The 24,879-nt window shown below is 40.0% G+C and overlaps 1 protein-coding gene across 1 annotated transcript in view; it reads right to left on the reverse strand.

The window, feature by feature from the left end:
- tnfrsf21 (tumor necrosis factor receptor superfamily, member 21) overlaps positions 1–24,879 on the reverse strand; it is a 111,740-nt gene that overhangs the window by 56,191 nt on the left and 30,670 nt on the right. The window contains exons 2-3 of the mRNA XM_079643716.1: positions 23,591–24,278; positions 16,997–17,554 (exon numbers count right to left, since the gene is read on the reverse strand). Coding sequence (XP_079499842.1) covers positions 16,997–17,554; positions 23,591–24,278 — 1,246 coding nt within the window. The remainder of the gene's footprint in view (positions 1–16,996; positions 17,555–23,590; positions 24,279–24,879) is intronic.

A 24,879-nucleotide genomic window follows, 5' to 3' on the forward strand; every position in this document is an offset into this window, starting at 1 on the left:
GTTATGGCCTCTGAAGCAACAGAGAGATGTTTTCTAATAGTCAGGGTTTCCAATGTTCTGAATGTACTTGAAAGTATTGTGTTATACTTAAAAAACAAAGTGTTATAGTTTACAGAAGGTCTACCTACCTATAGGCTACCTGAATCTCTGAAATGTACTATATTCCTAAATATGCTATTGCTACACTTTATGGCAAAAATTGCACTTTTCTGTTGGTCTTGGTTAAGTACATCCTTGAAAAAAATTAACAATGTTTTGTTGCTTAAGCTTATGTATTCTGTCATTATTCAATGGTATACTAAAATCCATGTGAAAAAAATTGCTTCTCACTGTTCTCAGGTCAAATATTTATATGTGATAAAAAATGCGATTAATTGCGATTAATCAATTACAAAACCTGTAATTAATTAGATTAATTTTTTTAATCGAGTCCCGGCCCTAGTTTCGCAACATGTTCTCTATCTATGGCACGTCTCTACTGGGAGTTGTAGTTTTAAAAGACGTTTTCGTATTTCCCATAATAAGAAGTTGCCAGTATACTGTGTACATCCCTGGAGGTTTAGGGGATAGGAAACACTCAAATTTAAAACATATAATTAATAAATGGGTGAAAATTGCTTGTCCCCATAATGGGCAGCATTAATATACTGTATATACCCACATGCCAGCTAAGGTCAGAAGAGCTTTATTTAACAGCTGGTCTTATGTTTGTGACCCCTCCTGTTGTTAATTGATAACATTACATTACATTAATTGATAAGCCTAAAACTTGCACTTGTCAAGGTTCAGAGGCACATTTTGCAAATATGGCAGTGGCCATCGATCATCTTAAAATAAGATATACTTTATTGATCCCAAGCTGGAAACATTTGCGTTACATCAGCTTGTGTAACAGTTGTAAATATGCAGTGGTGTTTATTTGTAAATCATTTAGTATAATCACACAAATTCTGTGTTTTATATTTAATAATTCTGTGTTCTTTATTTATTGATTGTTCAATACCTGACAAGGCCGGAGATGAAATATCTATATACATCCTATAAGAGTATAATACATATGTATAATATCAGTTAAAATAAGTGCTTCAACATAGTTAACATTGCTGGAGGTATGCACAAATATTGATAGATGTCTTGTAATGCACTATTGAGGAACCTGCGACCCAAGTTTTTCATTCATTTCATAACTACACCGTTTGTGAATATGATATGTCAATAAACCTTAGAGAATCTTGAAATCTTGAAAGGGATGTGCAAAATAGTCATTATATACAGTCTTTAATTAACTATTAGTAGAGAATAACGAGTAATGAATATACTTTATAGGGATCCTATTAATATAATAAAAATAATGAAATGCAATAACATGCTTTAACCACCAGGTGTCCCTTTCTATCAGCTGTGCACCTTAATGGTGTAAATATAGCCATCTAGCTATCTACCAATTGGATCAAATATAAAAGTCAACCAAATTAGTGTTGATCCTGCAAAGAGACGTATTGTGTGAAAAGAAATGTAAGATGTTGTTTAATTGCTGATATATTTATGATCCACGTCACGTTTTCAGTGTTGGCGGCAGTTCATCATGTTTGTCTAGAAGTTCTCATCAGGGCTCTATAAATAGAGAACTACGGCAGATATGTAATATTTAATGCAGCCGAACCGTGTATTACAATGCCGTTATGTGATGACCTTCAAAGAGAAAAGCAAGCACACTCGGAATAAAGTATTATTATTTATTTTTTTAAATGTTTTCGGTCTATTTGTTAATGTCGATGTGATGTGAGATGTGAGACTGGAATTGCACAGGGGAAAATAACGTATCTTTAGATGCGGATTTTGTTAAACTAATACGTTTGCGCTGTGGACCAACACTATATATTGACGGGGAAGGGGGTAGCAATAAAGATAACACCATTAAACAGTTAGACAACATAACAGAAATAATATCGATAGCAGCGTCCCTAGCAACCACCTTGGTAACAATGAAAACGGACGCAATTTCCTGAAGTAATCTTCGTAATAACTAGCAAACTAAAAATCATGTACATCCACTGCACACATAATCTGAAATAACAACTCATATTTCTCGCATCAAATGACATCAAAACGCATTTTAATGGCCAAACTAACTTTAAAATAGGCATTTTCCACCGAGAATAAAACGAAGTTCGGCCATGTTTTTTTTTTCTGCAGGGAGAAATTTGAAGTCCACGTGCCAGCCATTGGAATGAATGGTGAAAAAAAACGGGGTTTGTCAAACAGAGCACAAGGTGTAGTCCTACAGTAAACGATAGCTGGGGATTCTGGGAAGTGTAGTGTCTTCTGCCATCCTTTACTCCGAACAAATATTTGTTTCTCCAAATCGAAGGGAAAAAAATTCAAAAGCATTGCACACAATTTAAACCAATCAATGTTGTGTAATTAACAAGGATAATCTGGTATTTTTTAGTCGATGAGTAGTGCAGATATCACTGTCAAATCAATCGACAGTAAGGGGAATACTTACTTCCGGGTGTAAAATTCTCCGTTATCCAATGGGAATGGACGCTCACATTGCCTTTAAGGGCAGCCGACACAAATGAATGCCGTGCTTCCATGAGCGTCAAATCCCGCCGCAGATGGGAATACATTGCAATCAGTTGAAAGCTATTTGCGTCCCTTTATGAAGCTGAAGGAGCCTAGGAGCGTCACAACTGCACGCCACGGGACCCTGACCAAACGTCGCTCCTGGACGATTATGGAGTGAGAGTGTGTTGTCTCAATAGCCATGCAGTAAGCAGTGTGCTATGGCATGGATATTCAAGTGTACTTGAATGGCATCTCTTTGTCTTTGCCAAGATTATGCTAAAATATACTTTCCCCAACTAAATTTAAGTTCCCTATGAAGAGCCAACCTTTAATTTTGAAAATTCCCAGTTTATTCCCATAAATTCCCGTTTATTCCCGTGGAAAGTTTCCATCTTTGAAAATTCCCGGAATTTTGCAACCCTATTCATATCACATTATAATATATCATATATTTCTTAATCTGAGTCAGCTTCTTGAGCCGTATCTGGCCGTGCAACACTCACAGTGTCACATACATACATATGGGAGGTGTGTGGCGCACTGGGTTAGTGCTCTGGTGTTTGGATCAGGGGGTCACAGGTTCAAACCCCACTGCAGTCAGCATGTCGTTGTGTCCCTGGGCAAGACACTTCACCCCAAATTGCTCCTGTGGGGATTGCCCACAGTATTGAGTATGTAAGTCGTTTTGGATAAAAGCGTCTAACAAGTAACATGTAACATACTGTTTGCAGAAGTATTATTTTAAGCAACACATTAAGTTCACAAAACACTCGAGTCAAATGTAATTAAAGTCAGATCCACTCGTGTCTTAGACGGGGCATATCATAAACCTGTTAATGTACGCATTCAAACACTTTTCTGTTACCAGCTGTATTCAACTTGCAGGTGCAGCTATGTGGCTTTTATCCTGGATAAAGTGTTTAAGTCATGGATGTTTAAAGTTTAACTTCTTCATATTTGACTAATATTAAAATTTACTTTTCATTCAGGAAGTATGATGCTGCGCTGTCAGTACGCTTCTCCATGTTTGTGATTGGTCGAATGCTCCAAATACCACCCCTTTCATGTGAACGCGCACCTAACTAGATAGGACACGGCTGGCTTGAGCGATCCACTTGATAACCTGGGTCATGGCCACTTAGCGAGAGCGCATATGTTTTGGATTAGGCCAACCGGCTAACTCAAACATATCCAGGTTAGGTTGAACCAGCTTCGTAGTACAGGCCTCAGGAAATTATGGATACACGGATCGTGTTCAAATCAATCAGGCACGCAATGACTCTAAATAATAATGATCACGCCACCATACACACATTCAAACTAAAGAAACCAGTTTGGAAAATGTAAGAAGTAGAAAGTACAGGTATTTGGGTTCAAAATGTAAGAAGTAAAAGTAAAAAGTTAGTGGAGTAAAGTACTGATACCAGAAAATGCATTTAAGTACAGTAACAAAGTATTTGCACTCCACTACTTCCCACCTCTGTAAAAAAAAAATTAAAAAGCAAAGAAAACAAGACAGATGATGCTGGATTTCCTCTCAATTAAAGAGTGTAGACCAGAAGTTAGGCTGGTTAAGATCCAATTGAAAACAATTCCTTTTTATCTCAATAACGGAGACCTCGTGCTTTTCCCCACACAAAAGATCATTGTTTTCTTGCTATCAATGTCAAGGTCAAGTTTCCAGGTGAAGAAGTACTTGCTTGTAAACACAGTTATATAATGTAAAGGAGCTTTTATAAGCTTGAGAGTACTACTAAAGAGATTCAGAGTATGTGAAATGTTTTCAAAAGTATAGGATGGATTGACCATTCAATTAAATTCAGACATTCACGATCCCCTCAGGATGAACTGAACTGTACATCGAATTTTCATTGGACTCAGTTGTACTTTGCATTTACTGCTTATTAGAAAATCTTACTTCTAATGGTGAACTAAAAAGATAATGGTACCACTACATTACGCTGGAATAGGAATGTGTGAGATGAGAAATAACTATATCCCTTAGGGGCTTTAAAACAAGCCCAGGTATTCCCTCAAAAACAAAGGAATTTCAACTCCTGAACTACCGAAGCGTCCTAAAAGTAAACTTCACTTGCTGGTAAGGAAACCACTCTGAACCAAGCTGCAAGCCCTGCAAATCGATCAAACGCTGTTTCACCCCCACCATGATGTCAATGCAGTGTCATTTGGCGTCACTGAAAGGATCAGGTAAGAATCCTGACTGCATTAAGGGTAACGATCTGCAGTGGAAAACAAAACCAAGACAAATATTCGGTACCAAAAGGGATGTGTCAAGATGAGCCATACCATGCAGTGGAAATTCAGGAAGAACATGTCAACCGCTGGAGAAGTCCATCCAGAAGTCCATCCTTGATAGAAATGACTACATATTGCTTGCCTCGTCTGTTGTTGATCTAAGGCCAGTGGAACTCAGCTCAAAGATTCTACTTAGGAAAACAGATCCCCCAACAACCACTTGTATACAAACACAGGAGGATGCAATAAGCAACATGTCATTCATGTTGAATCTCCCTGGATCAGTGGGGGCAATCTCCTTTTACAGTATGTAGACACACAAGTTGTAACTGCTCTCGTTAATGTTCCAAAGAAGACAAATAGGTGCTGAGCCGATGCTGCTTCTGTTAGAAAGGGATCAGATCTCAAAATGATTTTCTGATTCCACTAAGCACGTAAGCATGGATCAATCAAGCACGCAAGCAAGTTTTACAACATTTTATATTTGGTTATTTTATGTTCACACCACTGTCTTTAAAGGAAAACCAGGTCCTGTAAACAAAGGTGACATGGACTCAGAAGTGTTGTGTTGTGTACATAAGGTGCAGAACATGAGCGGTTAAAATACATATTGGAGCTGTCAACACTTGTTATTTATCTGGTGCTCATACTTCTGAAGTGAAGAAATACAAACACTGAGGAGAGTTCAAATGACTCTTTAATCATTTTTTCATGATGGATAGAAATCTGAGGACATTGGATATCTATCTAGTAGGGATGTGCATCTCCATCACTGAGGCCGATGCGATGCGCATCTCGATACGTTGCCACGATACGATACATTAACGATACATTTGAAACACCAGGCGATGCGATACGATACGATTCACCGCTGTTGCGATACAGTTCGATACGATTTGATTCAGCATTATGCGATTCGGGGCGATACAATACGATTCAACACGATGCAAAAATAATGATACTTCAATATGGTACGACAGAGGATTTTTGTTTTATTCCTGATATGCAGCAAATCATACATTAACAAAAAAGTGCTTTAAATATTTGGTACTGCACATCCCATCATGCCGTTTATTTTTTTACTTTTAAAAGCTCTCCAGAGTACATTACAATTGTATAACACCTCACAGTTAAACAATGTAAGGATGCATTGCTCATGATTAGCAATGTGCAAATAACAGCTACCATAGAGCAATGCCCATACAGCTGCCAGCCTGATGTGCTGAACACTCAGAGGCTAACTCACCAGTGAGCAGAAAGCAGTGGTTTCTATATGAACAATAAAGAATACAAATAACCTTTCACAAACAGCTATTTCATAACTGCTTACAGTAAGGAAGACATTTAAATTATTATTGGCCACAGGCTGCTGTAAACTAAACACCACTCTCTCTGACAGAACACCTCACTGAGTGATTTAACTCATATGTCTAACTTTCAGGTTTCTCTTTTCAGCCGCAGACCCAACGTCGCCTCTTTATGTGCGTCGCTAAGTTCCTCGAACTACTTGTGTACTTTAAAGCGGCTCGGCATCGTTAACAATTTGCGAGTGATTTTTCAAGTTGACCGTCTGTAGTAAATAGTGCCGTGCACACATACCAACGTTACTGATGGGGTGCGGCTGCGGAGTGATACTGTGTGTATGCAAGTCCGCATCTAGGACGGATCTATGTATCATAGCTGTAGACCTGTTAAGTAATAAAGATACCTCATACAAAGGTCTACGGATACCTTATTACTCTCCATGACCTGCGGTCAACTATATAGCATAAAGGACTTTTACACCGTCTTTCTTGAACAATCCGAAGTGTTGCCAAACGTTTGATTTGTAGGTATTTTTCGGTGCGCTGTGTTTCTCTTTCTCCTCAACTTCCGTGTGTGTTGATAACTGAGACTCTCGGCCTCCGTAGTGGCGAAGCAAATATCAAAGATCGTCTCTGCTGAGCGTTGACAAGATGAGGGGATTTTATGTGAATGAATCGTTTTTTTACCGATGCAAAGACGCTACGCAATCGATGCATCGCGAGTTCAACCCGGTTCAACCCAAACTGTAGCCGATGTGCACTCTTTCAACCGGTGCACTCGCATCTTGAACGTTTGGTTGGGTTTATTCTCATATTTAACTAAACATAATTAAAGTGAAATCTAGGTTGACCGAAAGACGTTCCAGCTGTTGAGTTATTTTGAGTTTTCTAATTCATTCTATTGTAGTCCTTTTCAGGTTCATATTTGTATGTTCTGCCTCTACTGGGACATGTCTCCATGCTTTAATGTTCAAAAGGCTCTTTATTTGTTATCATACTGCTTGTGCTGCAGCACCTCTTTTCACCCTCTGTCTGAAACCAGAGCCCAGTCTGCTCTGATCGGTTAGCTGGCCGGCTCTGTTGTGATTGGTCAACGGCTTAGAGATGTCCTGCCCTTTAGCCTATCAAGTACAATGAGTTGGAGTGCTAGCCAGTTGAAGTGTGAGTGTTACATAGTGGTGTCACTATGTTACAGAAGTAAACAAAGGAGTACAATGGAGGCGTTACCATACCATTTACATACACATAAACCTATATAACATTTCACAGTAGAATCCCTACCCTTAGTGGTACTTACTTCATGCATATTTTTAGGTTACTCGGAACCACATTTATTAACTAAGAAGTCTAATATATCAGAGAAAAACATGCATCAGATAGTGTTTATCCAGGAAATTGATAACAGAAACTGGTGATATCTAAGTTTAGGAAGAGCTGTGTGTTTTAGAGACGCTAGATTGGTTTTGGCAACCTAGTCACAGCTGTGCACATTGTACAGAATGGCTAGAAATTATTGTTCTATTATCCCTCCTCTCATTGTGCCCCAGTGAATGTGTGCATCTCAATTACCTTCACACTTCACATTCATAATCCCTCTCGTGACACACACACATCACCATTGGCGTTTATCTTTAGACATGAACAGAATGCTGATATTTGGTGAGCATCTCTCCCCTCAGATGCTGCCTGTTCAGACACTCTCTGCTCCACTTCCTCACTGACTGTTACGTGACTTGACAATAACTTGGCTGGAAATATAAATGCTGACTCATCGGTTGGTCAAGCAAAAATAAAGTACCTCAGCCGTTCTGTGAAGCAAAGGCAATGTCAATATGCATGTGTATGCATTAGCAGAGCTGTTATTGAGCCCAATCCTAACCTTGCATGTAAATGTACAGGTTTAACAGGATACACACATCGAGTATCCATGTATCCATGTGGAACTGCTGTAATGATTATAGGCTTGTTATACATTTTGGAGATAAGATTACGATCACCTTTATAAATCCCCGAGGGAAAATTCAGTTCTTCCCTTGTTGAAGGTTTGGTTCCTTGATCAACGGCACCTCAGCAGTGAGAGCTGACACCTCCAGCTACCAGTCCACACTCCATATTTTTTGGTCCAAACAGCACTTAGACCGACTTAAAGTCCCCTCAGGCTGAGTTACCGCCGCCCAATAAAGGACTAAACAGTATTTATTATACTTGATAAAGGATGCTCATGCACGGACATTCCATGCTATGTCACTTTGAATCTGGCCCCCACCTATTTTTACAATTTGAAACTCAGCAGAGGAAAGGAAGACAATCAGAATAAAAAAGCCAGATGTAAAAAGAAAACCAAATCTAGTGGAATGCAGTTTATTGCAACAGCCTTTCTATGTGACACTACATACAATTGTTGTATAACTTTATAAAGGGGAAAATGTGCCTTTTAATACTGTCCAATGCATTCCAACCCTTAACCATTACCATTTGTTTGTTGGCCTAATTAGCTGAATCTTAATTGTTGTGATTATGTAAACTTCACAAATCCCCTGTTGAAGACCAATGCAGTAAACCATATTTTAAACATTGAAGGCTTATGTTCTACATGGTGCAAACACTTCAAAGTCATCATCACCGAATGAATGTCATAACTTTTCAGAAGTATAGGTATATCCATTATGAATGTTGTCTGTAGTAAACATACTGAATGTTTAAATCCAGGATGATTCAGATAAAACAAATGGATGAAAGCCAGTGGTAGTCATTCAACACATATATATTCACATGAACATACATACTGTACATACACACAGAGAATTGCAAGCACATACAAGTCGGGAGACAAGTATAAATAGATATGTGAAGCCTACCGACATGCTTACACAGACACCCTGACATGCCACACTTCCTTTTAAATTCTCCTTTACCAACCTAATTTTAACCCTCAACCCAAGCTTAACTAACCTTACCACTCATGCTAGAACTAAATAACCCAAAATAGAAGCCCAAATCCTAAACCGACCCTTTAAAAACTACCTAAAAGTGTCCTAACTTGGCTTAAAAAGTCTCTCCCCGGCTCTGCTGCTCACTGTTGTCAGTAGCTACGTTTAGTGACCATGCTACAGATGTTAGTGCAAAATATACAGCTCCTCCTCTAGCAACAAGTGGACATGGAGAATTACATGAACTACATGTTGCTAAATCCACCGCGGAGAATAAACAGAAGGGCAACCAGGCAACCAGGCAACCATGCTATGGGGGCCTTCTTCGCTGATTTTGGTGTATTTTGTGGCGGAAGTACAGTGCCACTTACAGGCCCGGCATATGTACTACAGCGGGTCGAGCGGTCTTGTGTGGACGGACACGTTTCTTGAGCCGATACTGTGTGGACGGAATACTTTTTTGATATTGAATTCGGTTCGTTCTCCGTTTCCTCTCCGTGTAAACGGAGCCTTAAATGACCTATATCAGTCCAGTGATGACTCAGTATGTCAGCCTGCAGATGTGTTTGCATGGAGTGTATTATTAGAGTGTGTGTACTGATATGTCCAACAGCAGCTACTTGCCACTAGTTGCTCGAATTTATCCAAACTGACATGTTTTGTCAAACTGTCTTTATAAAGCATGATACAACTGCCTGGTGGGGACAATACGAGTTATCCCAATGCTGCATCACTTCACACGGGTGTCATTATTAAAGATATTACAGCACAAATGAGACACTGTTTTTGTCAAAAATGTGTTGCTTTAGAAATTAAGACTAAAGTGTCATCTCCTTTTCTAGAGAGGTGGAATGACTCATCTTATTTGGCAGTGTAGGTGATAATGACTCCTGTTGTTTCACTAATTACTTTTCCTTCAGCCCAGTAAAACTAAAGAGAGGTAACAGAGGAAAGCAGTGTTTTTCGTTACTTCTGTTGCAAAGTAACTATCCAAAGTTTTTGGTCCTTTGATGTAAGAGTGCTAAACGTTCACTCACCAAGTGCCTGACCAATGTACCGGACAAAAACAATTCGAAATACCATGGTAGAACTGCTGAAAAAGGTACCAAAGGTTTTGCCAATCTGTCAAATAGATATTTGAAGATATTTCAGTTTGAGAAAGAGTGGTGGACCAACAAGCTTTACCAACCAGCCCTAAAGCCATGCCATAAAGAAGAAGGGTTTCATGTTTAAAGAAGGGTCTGGTGTGTTGCGGATGAGGGCCGCTTATCCCGGCAACTTCCTATAATGTTGTACCATGAGCAGGGTCCCAGTTCTTAGACAGGTCCAGAAATGCAGCATAGCCTGTGGTTGTTGTTTCTTCACATCTCTGTAGGAATGACCTGATCTGCCTACTTCTGCTTATCGAAGTCTAGTATTCGTTAGCAGAAGGCTAAGTTAGATTACCTAGCCATACTTCTTCTTAGGATCCTAACCCTAACCCTAGCCACAGCTTCCATAATTTTATGAATAATGTGTTCCCAGGACAGATTATATATGTAATCCATCCAGCATGTTGTTGTTTGGCTTTACTTGTTGGACGTGCAAGAAACATCTTTGAAAGGTGCTGCCGAGAAGGCATCCTAAAGCAGACACCACCTAGAGTGGCTCCATTTAACAGGAAGTAGCAGACATTTGACTACTCTTTTTTTGGTTATTACCCAAACTTCGTCTCTTTCTTAAAGGCTAAAGCCGATCTAGGATACAATGGACGCCAACATTACACAAGTGGAGCTTTGGTTTGTTGCCCGTACTTGACTTTTGTTGCATAGAAACACATTTGCCGCGGTGTGTCCAGGTGACAGAAGATTCGAAGCAAATTATTTATGGGAGATTGTGCATGGCATCTGATTTCACTGCTCTGGGTTGATCTTTCCTTTATAGCTACAGCTGTGGATTATGGGTGATGTAGCATAACTGTCCAATACATTATATGAATAGAAATGTGAAGAAATAAATGAAAATTGTGGGAACAGAGATGAAACATGAATTGCTGATGACTATATCATAATCTTAAATGTCTGACACACTGCTGATCTGAAACATATGTTTCCAACAAATGGTGCAACATCAGCACACTGTTATTATGTGCAATATGATGTCAAGCAGGGTGCTGTGTGCATCAGCGTCTTAATAAACACCATTCCGTTTATCACATCACGTAGCCCGTTCATTCCAAATTCTGAACACACAACATTAAATTGATGAAATGTGTGGGAGCACAACAAGCGCAGTATACTTCCAACCAAGCAACAGCCCCCCCAAACTCTGCTCTTCACAATCAAACCCAGGCAGAAGTGAGAACTACCTCGGCCCACCCTGGTACTGCACAGTTCTAACACATGGCTCCCCGCTGGGCTTGGATGTGGGACTTGGCATTATTAACAGTGTAGATGTTTAACGAGGGAGGATGGTGGGCAGGTAGAATGTTGTTTTCCTTCATGTTTTCCTCTACAATCTGCGTCTGACTTTGTAAATATATTTTGTAAATAATATGCCTGGTGACCACACCAAACAACCTGCCTCTATTTGAAGTTCTCTTAAAGGACCATTACAATGTTTCTGTTCAGAACGCTGCCTACACTATACTGATTTGTTGGGATTTATTTTCTAACTTTAAGACTGACTGACTTGGAGACATTTTAAAACTTTATAAAGGATATCATTTATTTAATTGCAGTTTGTTAACCTTGTTTCATTAAGACCGAATTCAAAGGTGATCTGATATTCTGATATCTATTATTTAATTGAGCTGTCAACAAGCTGCTTTTTGAAAATTGGAAATATTTGAACCATGTCTACCTTTACTTAGTGGCCTTTACTTAGTAAATACAATACCAATTGGCAGTTCATTTTAAAATATCACATTTCCAATTGCTCCTGAACACACCATTATGGGTCAGTTCCTGCTTGCTATGGTATTGCCAACCTACAAAAGTATATTTGACAGAAAATGTTTGGCAATTTAAAGTTCACTGATGGGTTTTGACCAGAGACTGAAACATGTAAAACAATCAGCAAATAGTTCAATACAGGTGGGCAAATCTGTTCTGAGTAGCCACTTCAGAGGAAGTGGGAAAACCTTGTGGTGGTAACTTCCAATCGGTGCATCTTAAAGAGTGGAGTAGCAATGAGTGAGTAAAACCCAGAAATTAGTTAGCATTTTACTACTTCCGGTTTCCTCGTCATGAAGTGAATGGTTTTTTAACTCGTTTATAGTTGGAGGCCTGATATAAGATCTGTGTTCAACACAAAAGTAACAAAGAGATTTTCACATTTTCTACAACATGAAATATGTCAGTAGCTTGCGATTGCATTAAAGCTTAAAAAATGACAAACATGTTAAAACAAAGCTTATTTTCTGCAAATTACCAAAATTCAATGGGAAAATCCCAACTCTCTTTGTCCTGGGAGCCCTTGCGATGACAACATTCCAGGTCAGCCTAAAAATTAAGTCATCATCGCACAACTCTGTTGCCTCCTCAATCCCTCTCCAACAATGATGTGTTTTTGTGCGTTTTTGTAGTCCAGACACAATGAATAAATGTGTCTCTGAGAAGGTTTTTGTAGTATCATACTTGGGTTGTTGAAAAATAAATTGTTAAATTGCTTGAATCAGGTCATATCATGCCTACCTGCTCACCTTTGCACACCTGGCAATGCAACCAGGCACAATTGCAGGGTTGTCTATTGTATCAAGAAACAGCCACATAATATACACTGAAGAGAAAAAAAGCATTTGTTTGTATAGAGGGCAAACATTCAGGGCAATATGGTATAACTGCCAGCTCAGTTTAATGTAGCCTTAAGCTCACCCTTTACAAAATGTTTGTGATTCCCTTTTACTTAATTTGACTGCTGCACCCATGTTTCAGATAAACAAATAGGCTATTCAGATCCTGTGCAATAAAAATCTGGCCCGTGGCCCTGGAAAGCTCCACGCAGGCCTGCTGTGGAGGAGTAGCAGTTTTCACTGCTTCCTGACCGGCTTTGAGCAAATGCCAAGTACTGTATGTGTGTGATCTGTGCTTTGACGTTTCCCTTATTTTTTTCCTTTATTGCCTGAATGTTTTAACTGCTCTAGTAAAGGGCATTACAACCTTGAAGGGGAGCCAGCCATGCACCTTGGAAGGATTAAGAAGCTGTTTTGTTTTATGTTGTAGAGAGTAAACAGTGGTGTAAAGGGCTATTTGGGTTTGATGTGCATACATACATCTCCATGTAAATACATTCATATGTGCACATAATTGTTCATCCAATCTGGAGAAAACATATGCACACAAAACACACACATACACTTGTTTTAATCTGTCTTTGAATGCATTAAAGGCTTCACCACCAACCCTGTCCCCTAAAAATTACGTTCCCACAGAACTAAATTGCATTCTCAATTACGTTTAGATAGAAACGTATTTTCTCCCGCGTTACGTTTGTTATGAACGTATCTCAAATACGTTTATTTTCTACATATCTTTGCCATTTATTGTCTTATGATAATGATAATAGTCATTTATAAATATCATTTTAGAGCACACATTTGAAATCAGTAGGCGAGGCTGTAATTTCGCCAGCTGTTACTCTCATGAGCGAGGCAGAAAATAATAGTTTTAACATGCCAAAAAGCTGCTGTGTCATTTATTGCACCTCAAACATTAAAACAAATCCAGAATGACGTGTTTCTATACTTCCTCTAAGAAAAAAGGACAGAAATAGAAGATCTCTGTGGCTTCAGGCTTGATCGCCGTTGAAATTACAGCGTTGGTTTCCCCAAAAGTGGGCGGGGCTTTAAAGTGACGTAGATTTTACTCTCATATATTATTCAAAACCATTCTATTTATTCTAACGTAAATTACATGCAATTGTTTTATCTTTTTATTTATTTGTTTTTATTTTAAATCGTATAATGTCAGACTTTTTTTGCCATTCACCATCCTCTAGCTTTCAATTTTAATTTCTCTGACTGTTTATTCTTTCATTATAAACCAAAGTAAAATCATTGTATGTGTAAACTTACCAAGCAACAAACCAGTTCTGATTCTGATTTATCTTTTATGATGTCAAATAAATTCCTTGAAAGTTACTTGTCTATTTTTAAATAGAGGGGGAGCTCGTTCCATTTATCAATACCTTATTGCGTACAATAATAAGCTATTTAAATAATAAAACTATGTCATAGCTAATTAGTTAGCCGTTATGGCGATTTAGCATAGGTTAGCTAGCTCACTTGGTTGTACGGGGATTCATGGGTAACATAAGACTGTCATCACTGTGGGAAATAAATGGGTTGGTTTTACGAAAAGTTGATTTATCATTGCTAATATGTTGGATTGATTGTATTTTAAAACATATTTTTTTTAAAAAGCAATACTTTGCTGGCCCCTCTGCAGTAACTCTGAAGACCCCTAAAAAGGCAAGGACCTTATGTTAAAGACCCATGATCTACATTATCTGTTCTAACAAGGGCTGCTAGGTAACGGCAGGGAAACCCCAGGGTGGTTAGCCAACAACGGTCAGATACAACATTTACATTTACAGACACACACACACACACACACACACACACACACACACACACACACACACACACACACACACACACACACACACACACACACACACACACACACACACACACACACACACACACACACACACACACACACACACCACTGCTGCACCATCACTCTCCCCATTTCCTTCTGCCTATATAACTCTTTGTCGCCCTGTAAGAGACCAGATTGACCCACTAATGTTCCTTGCCAACCAAAAAACAACGCTGATGCAGCTGAAACCAGATTACTCCAGTTCTCTGTGGTAAGGCACTGAGGGAGCAGAGAGAGTGTTGCGGGTGGCTCGGCTTTATCACAGCACACACACACACACACACACACACACACACACACACACACACACACACACACACACACACACACACACACACACACACACACACACACACACACACACACACACACACACACACACACACACACACACACACACACACACACACACACACACACACACACACACACACACACACACACATACATACAGTGAAATCTCATATTTAAACAAGACTAAGGAAATGAAATGAGGAGAGCACTAGAAACAAGGTACCCCACCTTTTCAAAAGTCAAATTCAAATACTTTCCAAGTATTTCAAGGAGGATTTTCAAGCTTTTCCAGCAAATTACATATTTGTATATAGTATATACAAGTACTCAATATAGAACTTGTAATATTAGATATGAATGGGCTATAAAGGACCCAAATTATGATTTCTGACAACATTCTATATACTGTATGGGTGGGAAATTAAAGAAACACAACAAAATGTATCATGTTTTTAAATATGTCCCCAGTTTTTAAGCACACTTTATTCAAAATCCAAGCACATTTCAAAAACACTTCCATTTTAATGTGGTGTTTTAAAGGATTTCATGCAAGCATGGGAACCATGTGGGAAAGGGGGAAGAGGAAACTGGAGATACTATAAAGCCAAATAAAGGCAAATAAAGGATGATGTATTCACAGGAGATAGGAAAGTTAGAGAAAGAATGAAAAAACTGACAGAAAATCAGCCAAAGAAAGATGGATAGAAGTGACGAAATCCAAAGTTATGCACCTGAGAACAAAAAGGAAAAACAAGATGGATGAGACGGGAAGGAGACACCAATAGGAGAGTGCAACCTGAGTGTGTGTTGGGGGTGGACAGTGACAGCACGTGGTTACAACAGGGTCCGGGTCTTGCTTGTATAACCACTGCCCTCCACACCATGTGCTGCAGGGCAGAATTGATTAGATCACATCATCACATGGTTCTACACGGTTCAGGAGCTGACTTTATGCCATCAAACCAGACTGGGACATCCAGTACGCAAGTTCATGACCCCCCAATGCTGGCTGCATATCATGTAGAAACACATGTCGTTAGATTACAAAAACACCATGGCAGAGCTTTGATAAGACATTTTCTCTGAGGGCGTATTGCAGTATATGACGTCACACGCAAATTGCCGTTGTCACAAACTTGGAATCTTTAATGGAGTTTATAAGTAATTTAGGGAGGCGTGTGGCGCAGTGGGTAGTGCGTTAGTGTTCGGATCAGGGGGTCACAGGTTCAAACCCCACTGCAGTCAGCATGTCGTTGTGTCTCTGGGCAAGACACTTCACCCCAAATTGCTCCTGTGGGGATTGCCCACAGTATTGAGTATGGAAATCGCTTTGGATAAAAGTGTCAGTACAAGTAACATGTAATGTAATTTAGAAAATAATGTAAGAAACTAAAATGTATATCGAAGGCATGGCCATGTCATTTTATTTTGCTTCTTCTTTTCATTATGTGAGTTTACATATTTTATTTTTGGTCTTTCACCACACTGTCTGTTAGATTTCCTCCGCATGAGACGGAAAAATGATTTCTGATTCTGATTGTCAGGATGTTTGTCGAGATGTGATAACGATGGTTGTCATTCAGACATGTAAAATGTAGCTTTTATCACTACAAATTTAAGAAACTATCATATCAAAAAAGTCGTTAAATCATCTATAAAATTAAGTCTTTGATTATCTTTATCTTACCCACTGTCTCCTAAGAATACTTATACTGTATGAGTGAATGGGAAAGCGTAGAATCATCTACAATGGATGAGCATGGTTTAACACGCCACTCTATTAGGAAATAAAACGTTCTCATGGGTGAATCTGAAGGAACAGACAGAAGTATAAAGACTTCGAGAATCTTTGTAAAGAAGCACTGAAGCTGTTCTGGATGCTAGTGGAGGTCCAAGACACTTCATTTTGTATTTTTCTTAACTTGTCTCCTATTTATATTCCAAAGTAGCCTCCAACAATTTTCCATCAGAACCACTCTTGTTGGAATCAAAGGCTTACCCTGTCCGTTGGAGTAGTAGATCCACTTCTCTTTGACCTGCGATTGAGGCGCCGATGGTTTCTTCTGGATTGCCTTCTCGATGATGCTGCTGGGGTCCTGCACCGGCCCCTTCTTCAGCACACGAGAGCTCCGCTTCACACTGCAGATCACGATCACCACCAGCACCAGCAGGAGCAGCAGCACTATCATCCAGGGGAGGTGCTCGTTGATGTCAAAGTGATCGTGGGTGCTCGGTCTTGGGGAACCCCTACGAGTTGGCCTGTAGTAGCTTTGGACCCCACTCCCACCGCCCTGTCCTGCTACCTTGCTGATACCCGGCCAAACCCTGATTACATCAGCACCCTCCGGACCCTCAACCCCTTTCTTGTTTGGGTTCGTCCCAGGGTCAGAATTGGGTTGCCCTCGTTGGTGCTCCAGTTCCATGAGTTTCCCGTGAGTCCGTGGGTGATTTGTTGGGGTGGAAGCGCTAAGCTGGTTGAGGAGTGGCCCCTCTGCATGGCGGTCTTCCCCACTCGGGACTCCCCTTAGTTGAATGGCTGCTGATTGGCTGTAGGTGCCTGGGAAAAGAGACAGAGGGATTGATGTATGGAGATAGAACAAGTAAGAAGTATAAAGATGAGGGACAACAAAGAGCGCAACGAGACAAGATAGTACAGAAGTAAGAGATGGGAGACAACACATGGAGAGAAAGAGGAAATTAAATTCACTAACTTGCTTAACCCAGACAATAAAAACACTTTAATCCATGCAAGCAATCTAGTAAACACACAGAAGGAGGAATAACCTCCCCCTCTGCTCCCAGTCATCAGTTGTATATTGCAACTGATATTTGAGCTTTGAGGTCTTAATAAATATTTCCCTGGAATGTTTTTAATCAGCCTTTTTTGGATCTAACATTACACAATTCACATTATGGTTTATTTTGGTTTAGGACATTTGACTTTCATGTTTACAATGAATAGGGTTAGTGGCAATTCCCAAATAGCTACATTTTGGAATTACACCTGCATCAATTATTACAAATGGATGGGGAACAAGAATGTGTGCTTTCTGAGATAAAGTCAAAGAGGATATAAGGGAATCTTACATTTAAAAGAAGTAGGGCTTCAAGCTGTTTTAAAAACAGAATGAATACATTGCTTGATCATGGCTAAGGAAACATGAATACAACTGAAGGTTGTATCATTATTTATACAAGCAGTATATACAAAAAGTATATCCTAAATATTTTGAACCAAATGCAGAGGTTTGCACTACCGTACTCAGCGTAGTGTACTCATTCAAGTAAGACTTGATATTTCTAATTTTTTTTCTAATAATTCAGATGCCTGATGCCACATGCTCAATTAAAAGTTACTTGTCCATGATGGATAACCCCACCCATCCTCTCCACCTGCAGCTGGAAAGACAGCGGACCTCCTTCTCCAACAGACTGCTCCAGCTCCGCTGTCACAGGGACAGATACAGGAAGTAACTCCTGCCAACAGCCATAACTCTGTTTTCCTCTGGCTGGCAGAGAACTCTCTGCAACATAGTTTGGTTCCTCCCAGTCCAGTACCATGAACAACCATGAACAACTGCTACTTACACAACTGTAATTGATATACTACAGGACCATGTGTATTTATGTGTTCTGCTATACTGTAATATATTGTGGAGCAGTCTAAATTATCTAGAACATTTTATATTGAGCATTCTATTGGTTTATGCCCTTTATGCTTTAGATATGTACATACTGTAAACTGCTGCTGCATCAAAGTAATTTCCCAATTTGGGATAAATAAAGTGCTATCCATCCATCTTACTTTGTCATCAATAGGTTTCCATCCAAATATAATAACATCATTTCCCAAATCTGGCAAAATGAATGAATTACAGTTTCTATCAACACCTGGCTTTTATGTGAATATTATGAGTCAGTTATTTGGCATAAACAACTAGTGGTGCTTATTGGGTCTAACTGGATGCAATTGGGTGAATTGCAAAACAAATTGCACAAAGAGATATGTTTTGTTTGTTTCATCTATTTGTTTGTCAGAGTTATGAGGGAAAATCTTGTTGAATACCCTATGCACAATCCTGTGTTCCTTCCACCATGCAGAGGCCCAGCTGTGCTCCTCCTCCTAATCTCTCAGCAGACGAGCTGTAAATTGCTCACCCCACAGGCTGTCCCTTGAAAGCTTAACTGTTGGCAAATCTTCTGAGATTTAGCATTCCACTGCAGGACATATTGAAAAATAACAAAAAAAAAGAGAGGATTGGGATGGGCTTACAATTGACACCAGAGCAAACCTCTGTAATCTGTTGAAATCTAAAAGTAACAACTGTTCTGTTTGACAAACACAACACAGGGGCAGTGTTTGGAACATGGTAACAAACTTTAATGGTCAGTCTTTTTGCGTCATTAACCTTTATTGATTATCGATTTGTCCGCCACCACTGTTGCTGCTCTGTGCCTGTGTGCTGCTGCCGGTGGGATGGGTGTTACATGACATTATATCATAGATAGGCTGCTGAATGTTTTTAGGATTGTCCCTCTAAAACAGGTACACAGGTGCAGGTCTAATCCAAAAGTTAGGCTGATTCTTCAAAATGTCAACCTTCTTTATTTTATTTTTTAATACAGAATGCTTTAGGGTAGGAGTTTTTGAACAGTATGGGAGATATGTGGAATCTTATACTGTATGCAAAATGTACTGGTCTTAAAATGACTTATGACTCAAACTAATAAAATGTTCCCTTCAATTATTACTTATTGTCTTAAGGCCGATTAGAGGGTGCATCATCTGGTATATACTCCAAAATCTTTATCTTTTAATATGTTGACTATTCGCTCATATTTAAGTTTTCAACTGTGTAGAAACTTTTAAATGTGCATTTTTATAATTTAGGCTGCTTTCCAGTGGCGGCGCCAGAGTATTTGTGTTAGGTAATCTATGGTAGGGCTAACCCATACAGTGGTGGGGCTCAAATCAGTATTTGCAATGTAATTAAACTTAAAGTGGTTACCTGTTACAAATACCTTGGTATCTGGCTTGATGATTGTCTCACTTTTAAACGTCATGTCAATAACCTGCTTAAAAAGCTGAGGGTTAGGCTAGGTTTCTTCTACAGGAACAAGTCCTGTTTCTCGCTTGAGGCCAGGAAAAGGCTAGTCACTGTGACCTTTTTACCTGTGCTGGACTATGGTGATCTGATGTATATGAATGCACCTGCCAATTGCCTGGTCAAGTTAGATGCTGCGTATCACAGTGCACTGAGATTTGTGACAAACTGTAAAGCATTAACCCATCACTGTACCCTGTATGCAAGGGCTGGTTTGCTTTCGCTAACTGTACGGAGGCTCAGTCACTGGTACATTTTTATATACAAAGCCATGTTAGGGAAACTTCCATCCTACATCTGCTCCCTGATCTCACGGCAAATTGTAAGTGGCTACTGCGTGAGATCAAATGCTGTGGTTTTATTAAATATGCCAACTGCTAGGACTGTCTTAGGGAAGACGGCATTTAGATGCGCAGCTCCTCTGTCTTGGAATAGTCTGCAATTGCAATGGAAACTGAGCAATCTGGTGCCACTAAATGTTTTTAAAGCTCGGTTGGATGCTACTCAATCGGAAGCTGTTGGTACCTGTTCATGTGGATAGTTATGTAAATTATGCTGTATGATGTCCTTTTGTTGTTCTGTTTTTTTTTATGTTTCATGTGGAACCTACTTGAGCAGGTCTCCCTTGAAAAAGAGATCAATGATCTCAATGGGATACACCTGGATAAATAAAGGAAAAAACCACTAAACTGGGAACGTCTGTTCTCCGTGTTCTTTTACTGGGACACACTCATCCACACAGTGCCATCTCTAAGCCAATTTCCTGGAGACTCCGTCTCCTTTACAGCTTCAATACGACTAACTTCTTCCCTCACCTTCTGTTATGAAGCACATTTATTGACATGGGGCTGTTTTTTCATGTAAAAGCGTCTCTTTTCTTGGACCCCCGTTCATATATATTGACAGAAAATGTTCTGCTCGACATCTGCGGTTGCTAGTGTTGAACTTTCCTGTCGGCTCCCAGACCGTAGTCGAGGAAACAGGGGGGATGATTCTCTGTCGTCTCCCAGGGCAGAAGCAACAAACTTCAGGTTCAATAACCCACTTTAGCTTAAATGACTGGAGAGAGGCGAGCTCTTCTTGGGAGGCCGTTGCATTTATTTAGTTGTTCTTCTGTTTCACAAAATACATCACAGACCTCTGTTTTTCTGCTGCCTCGTTTCACTTCCAGAAACATACACACGCTCGCTCACTCTCGCTCTACCAGCCACACACACACACACACACACACACACACACACACACACACACACACACACACACACACACACACACACACACACACACACACACACACACACACACACACACACACACACACACACACACACACACACACACATGCAAGTGCCACACCCCTCTCTCTCTCTTAAGGGGTCAGCGATCTCATCTCACTCTGCATGACCCTAATGTCATAACACTAGGATATTTGTGATGTAACTTCAACCCCTATTTACATTGAGAGAATTATACAAAGTGAAATATTTATCACTACTGTTATTGCTACGTAAAAGAGTTAAAGACATTATTGCTCTGCTTCTTTTCCACCCTCTCCACTGATGGTAGGTGAGACTGAGAGGCCATCGATCACATTCCAACACTAAGAGAAGTGACAGTGTTAAAGGTGTGGGGGGCTTTGAGTGGGTTGGGATATACTGGCTATGGGTGGTACATTTTGAGTAATGACCCTCTCATCGAGACAAGAATGATGTAAAAACAGTAACAAGGAATAAGAGGGGGGAGGAGAGCAACATATAAACACAAAGAGAAGGATGTTTCACTTTCTCCCCTCTAGCAGGAGGAAAGGAGCAGGAAGAAAGGATGGAAGTTGAGGAAGACTGAAATACCAATAACTCCTCCTGACAACAACTCTAACATTCCTGAGATGCCACCTATTTGTTTCCATGCCTGCGAATGTCCTCTTTAGGAATTCCAACAGAATTATTGATGAATGATGCTGCAACAGACAACTTGAGCAATACTGTGAGAATAATACTTTCTACATGAACATCAGAACATGATATAACACATATTTAGATCCTAATTACTGTGTCTAAATGTGTGTACTTCTGTACTTACATGTGCTATTTTGAGCGCATATGTGTGTCCCAATACCAAAATATGGTAGTATGCAGTGTATTTATTTTACTCTTTAATAAATGTACCAGCCACTGGTGTTGAAAAGAAGCTATTGTTAAAGGAATTGGGTTGATTGAGCAATCTGTAATAATTTGCGACAGTGAATGATTAGCTAGCTAATTAGATAACAGCAGTAATAGTCACTTCAGTCGAGGGCAAGGCAAAAGTTTGCAATTTAAGACAACACCACATGGTTGATTTTTACACAGTGCTTAAAGGTGGGGTAGGTAAGTTTGAGAAACCGGGTCGAGATACACTTTTTGTTATATTGCTCTTAACATCCCGATAGCAATGAATATCTTAAGTGCTTTGACAAAATATCCATAAAGAAATGTCATCTGTGGAAGCCGTAGCACTGTAAAAAGCCCAACCAATCATCTGAGCCGGCCCGGCTAAAATAACTGGATGGCCTACCTGCCTGTCAGCCTTCCATCTGTGCACAAACTTATCTCGTGCCCTCATTGGTCATGTGCGCGTTCGTGTGTGTTGGAGGAGGGGCTCTGTAAGGAAGTGGCAGATTTTTTCCGGTTGTGTATTTTCAAATTCTAGCGCACTGGAGCTGGTTTCTCCAAAATTACCTACCCCAACTTTAAGTGCTCACAGTGTAAGATATGCAGTGAACTAAGGGAAGTGTCCACATTGAGACACAGAATATGAGTCCAATGGAGTCTTATTACAAAGTAACAGTTTACTCTAGTTAATGTAAAGACATTTTCATTAACTCTATACATTCAATCTATTTTAGTTTAAGGCACCATTTTGCAGGATAGGAGGTGAAATAATGTTTTATCAAACTGTTTTTAAAGGGAAGAAAGTATAAATCTATGTCATATAGAGTGGAGCAGAAAGGTAATTAGCCTAGCTTAATTGACGACTAAACGTAGAGGTAATAACCGTAAAAAGATAAGACTTCTTAATATCCCTAAATGTTAAAGTCTTCATTCAATCCTTAAACAGTAATTAAAAAAATTATAGTTGGTGGTTTTAGGGAGAGTTATGTGTTGCAACAATTTTTCCAAACCATGGGCTAGCAACCTAGATATGATGCAGAAGAACCTGCTAAATGGATTTGCTGTTCTTCTTCAAGAAGTAGTTTGAGCTTAAACTGTTAATACGTTTATTTCTTCAGCCAAGATCCAGGCTATGGTGAAAGTGCATACATTAGTAAGCTTCTATTACCCAACATTGAATTTCAGGGGCTAGCCTATATCTAAAGAAGGCATATTTACCATAAGGCCACTATTTGACGCTGCTTACTGTAATTCTACTAATTGAGTTGAGTAAAAGGACTTATATTCACAGTCACTCAGATACAGGAATTGGAAATGCTTATGAGGAGGGTCTCTGACCTTCATATACAGGTCCACTCAGTGCTGATGGAGGCGTTGTTGATGAAGGTTCCTGTAGAAGCACAGCTTTTGCAGGTCCCGGTAATGGGGTTGTGGTGAAAGGCTTGGCTGAAGAGGTAGAAAGGGGTCGACATACATTATCTGTCTCTCTAGTCCCCGACGTGAGCAGCCCCTGAGCATGGCAGATCGTGTGGGTTCGGCACTTCAGTGAACTGGAGTCTGAGAAAGTTCCCTTGGTGCACGGCTTACACACCACATCGTCTGTTTCACTGCCCCGCCTCCTAACCCTGGTCCCTGGTGGGCACAGCGAGTGGGGCTTACACTCTGTGCCCCCAGCCCCAGACAGGAAGCTGTTGGTGGGACATGTGCAGACTCGGTCCTGGGTGGGCTTGCAGGTTGCTTTCTCAACGAAACCCCCCGGACACGGACTCCGGCAGGGATGGCATTTCTGCAGCCCGTTCTCCCCCCGTGTGAAGGTGCCTTCAGGGCAGCGGCTGCACTCCCTCACGGCTGTGAGGGAGCAGTGGAGCGACACGTGGGTTCCTGCCGGGCACTTGTCACAGTCCAGCTGGGTGCCCGAGTCGGGGTCCGTGTGCTGATACTGTCGGGGGGAGAGGAGGGCTGGGTCGGCGGGGCTGGTAGTGTTTAAAACCCGGGCCGAGATGCCAACCACCACGGAACAAAAGAGCTAAGGAGAAGGAAGAGAAGAAAGAGGGGAAGTTTAGGAGGAATCAATCAAATTGTATTTTATGCAACAAAATTCCCAAAACATCCCACACTACTTAGAGTAACATTTCTGAAATAACTTATCAATTTGGCCAGCTGGCGACAGCAAAAACAAGTTCTGAAGACAACATTGATATATCATCACCTTTAAATTTGAAATGTTGCCTATTTACAGATCCAGCAGTCATATAGAACGATAAACAAGTACAAGTCACAAGATATGAGTGCTTTTAGCTGTGATAATGTGCCAAAAGGCTAAAATACAACCATACTCACAAAGGTTTATACCTAATGGGAACATTACAAAATGGTTGTCAGTTTTCCTTTGTAAATGTTAAGATTTTGAAAGAAAGCTGGCAAAGCTTGTGGTAGTAAACAGGGTTCTTACAATAAACCGACATAGGCAATAAACGTGATATTTTAAAATGAAATACTGATGCTAATAATACATTTATAATAATTCAGTGCTTCTTAATTAATTTATGTTTCTTTCCGTTCTCTCTTTGTCTCCTTCTTCAAACCCCCCACACAAATTAGTGTTATTAATTTGCCAAAAAAGATTG

Source organism: Notothenia rossii (genome assembly GCF_949606895.1).
Source record: "Notothenia rossii genome assembly, chromosome: 8".
NCBI classification, from domain to species: domain Eukaryota; kingdom Metazoa; phylum Chordata; class Actinopteri; order Perciformes; family Nototheniidae; genus Notothenia; species Notothenia rossii.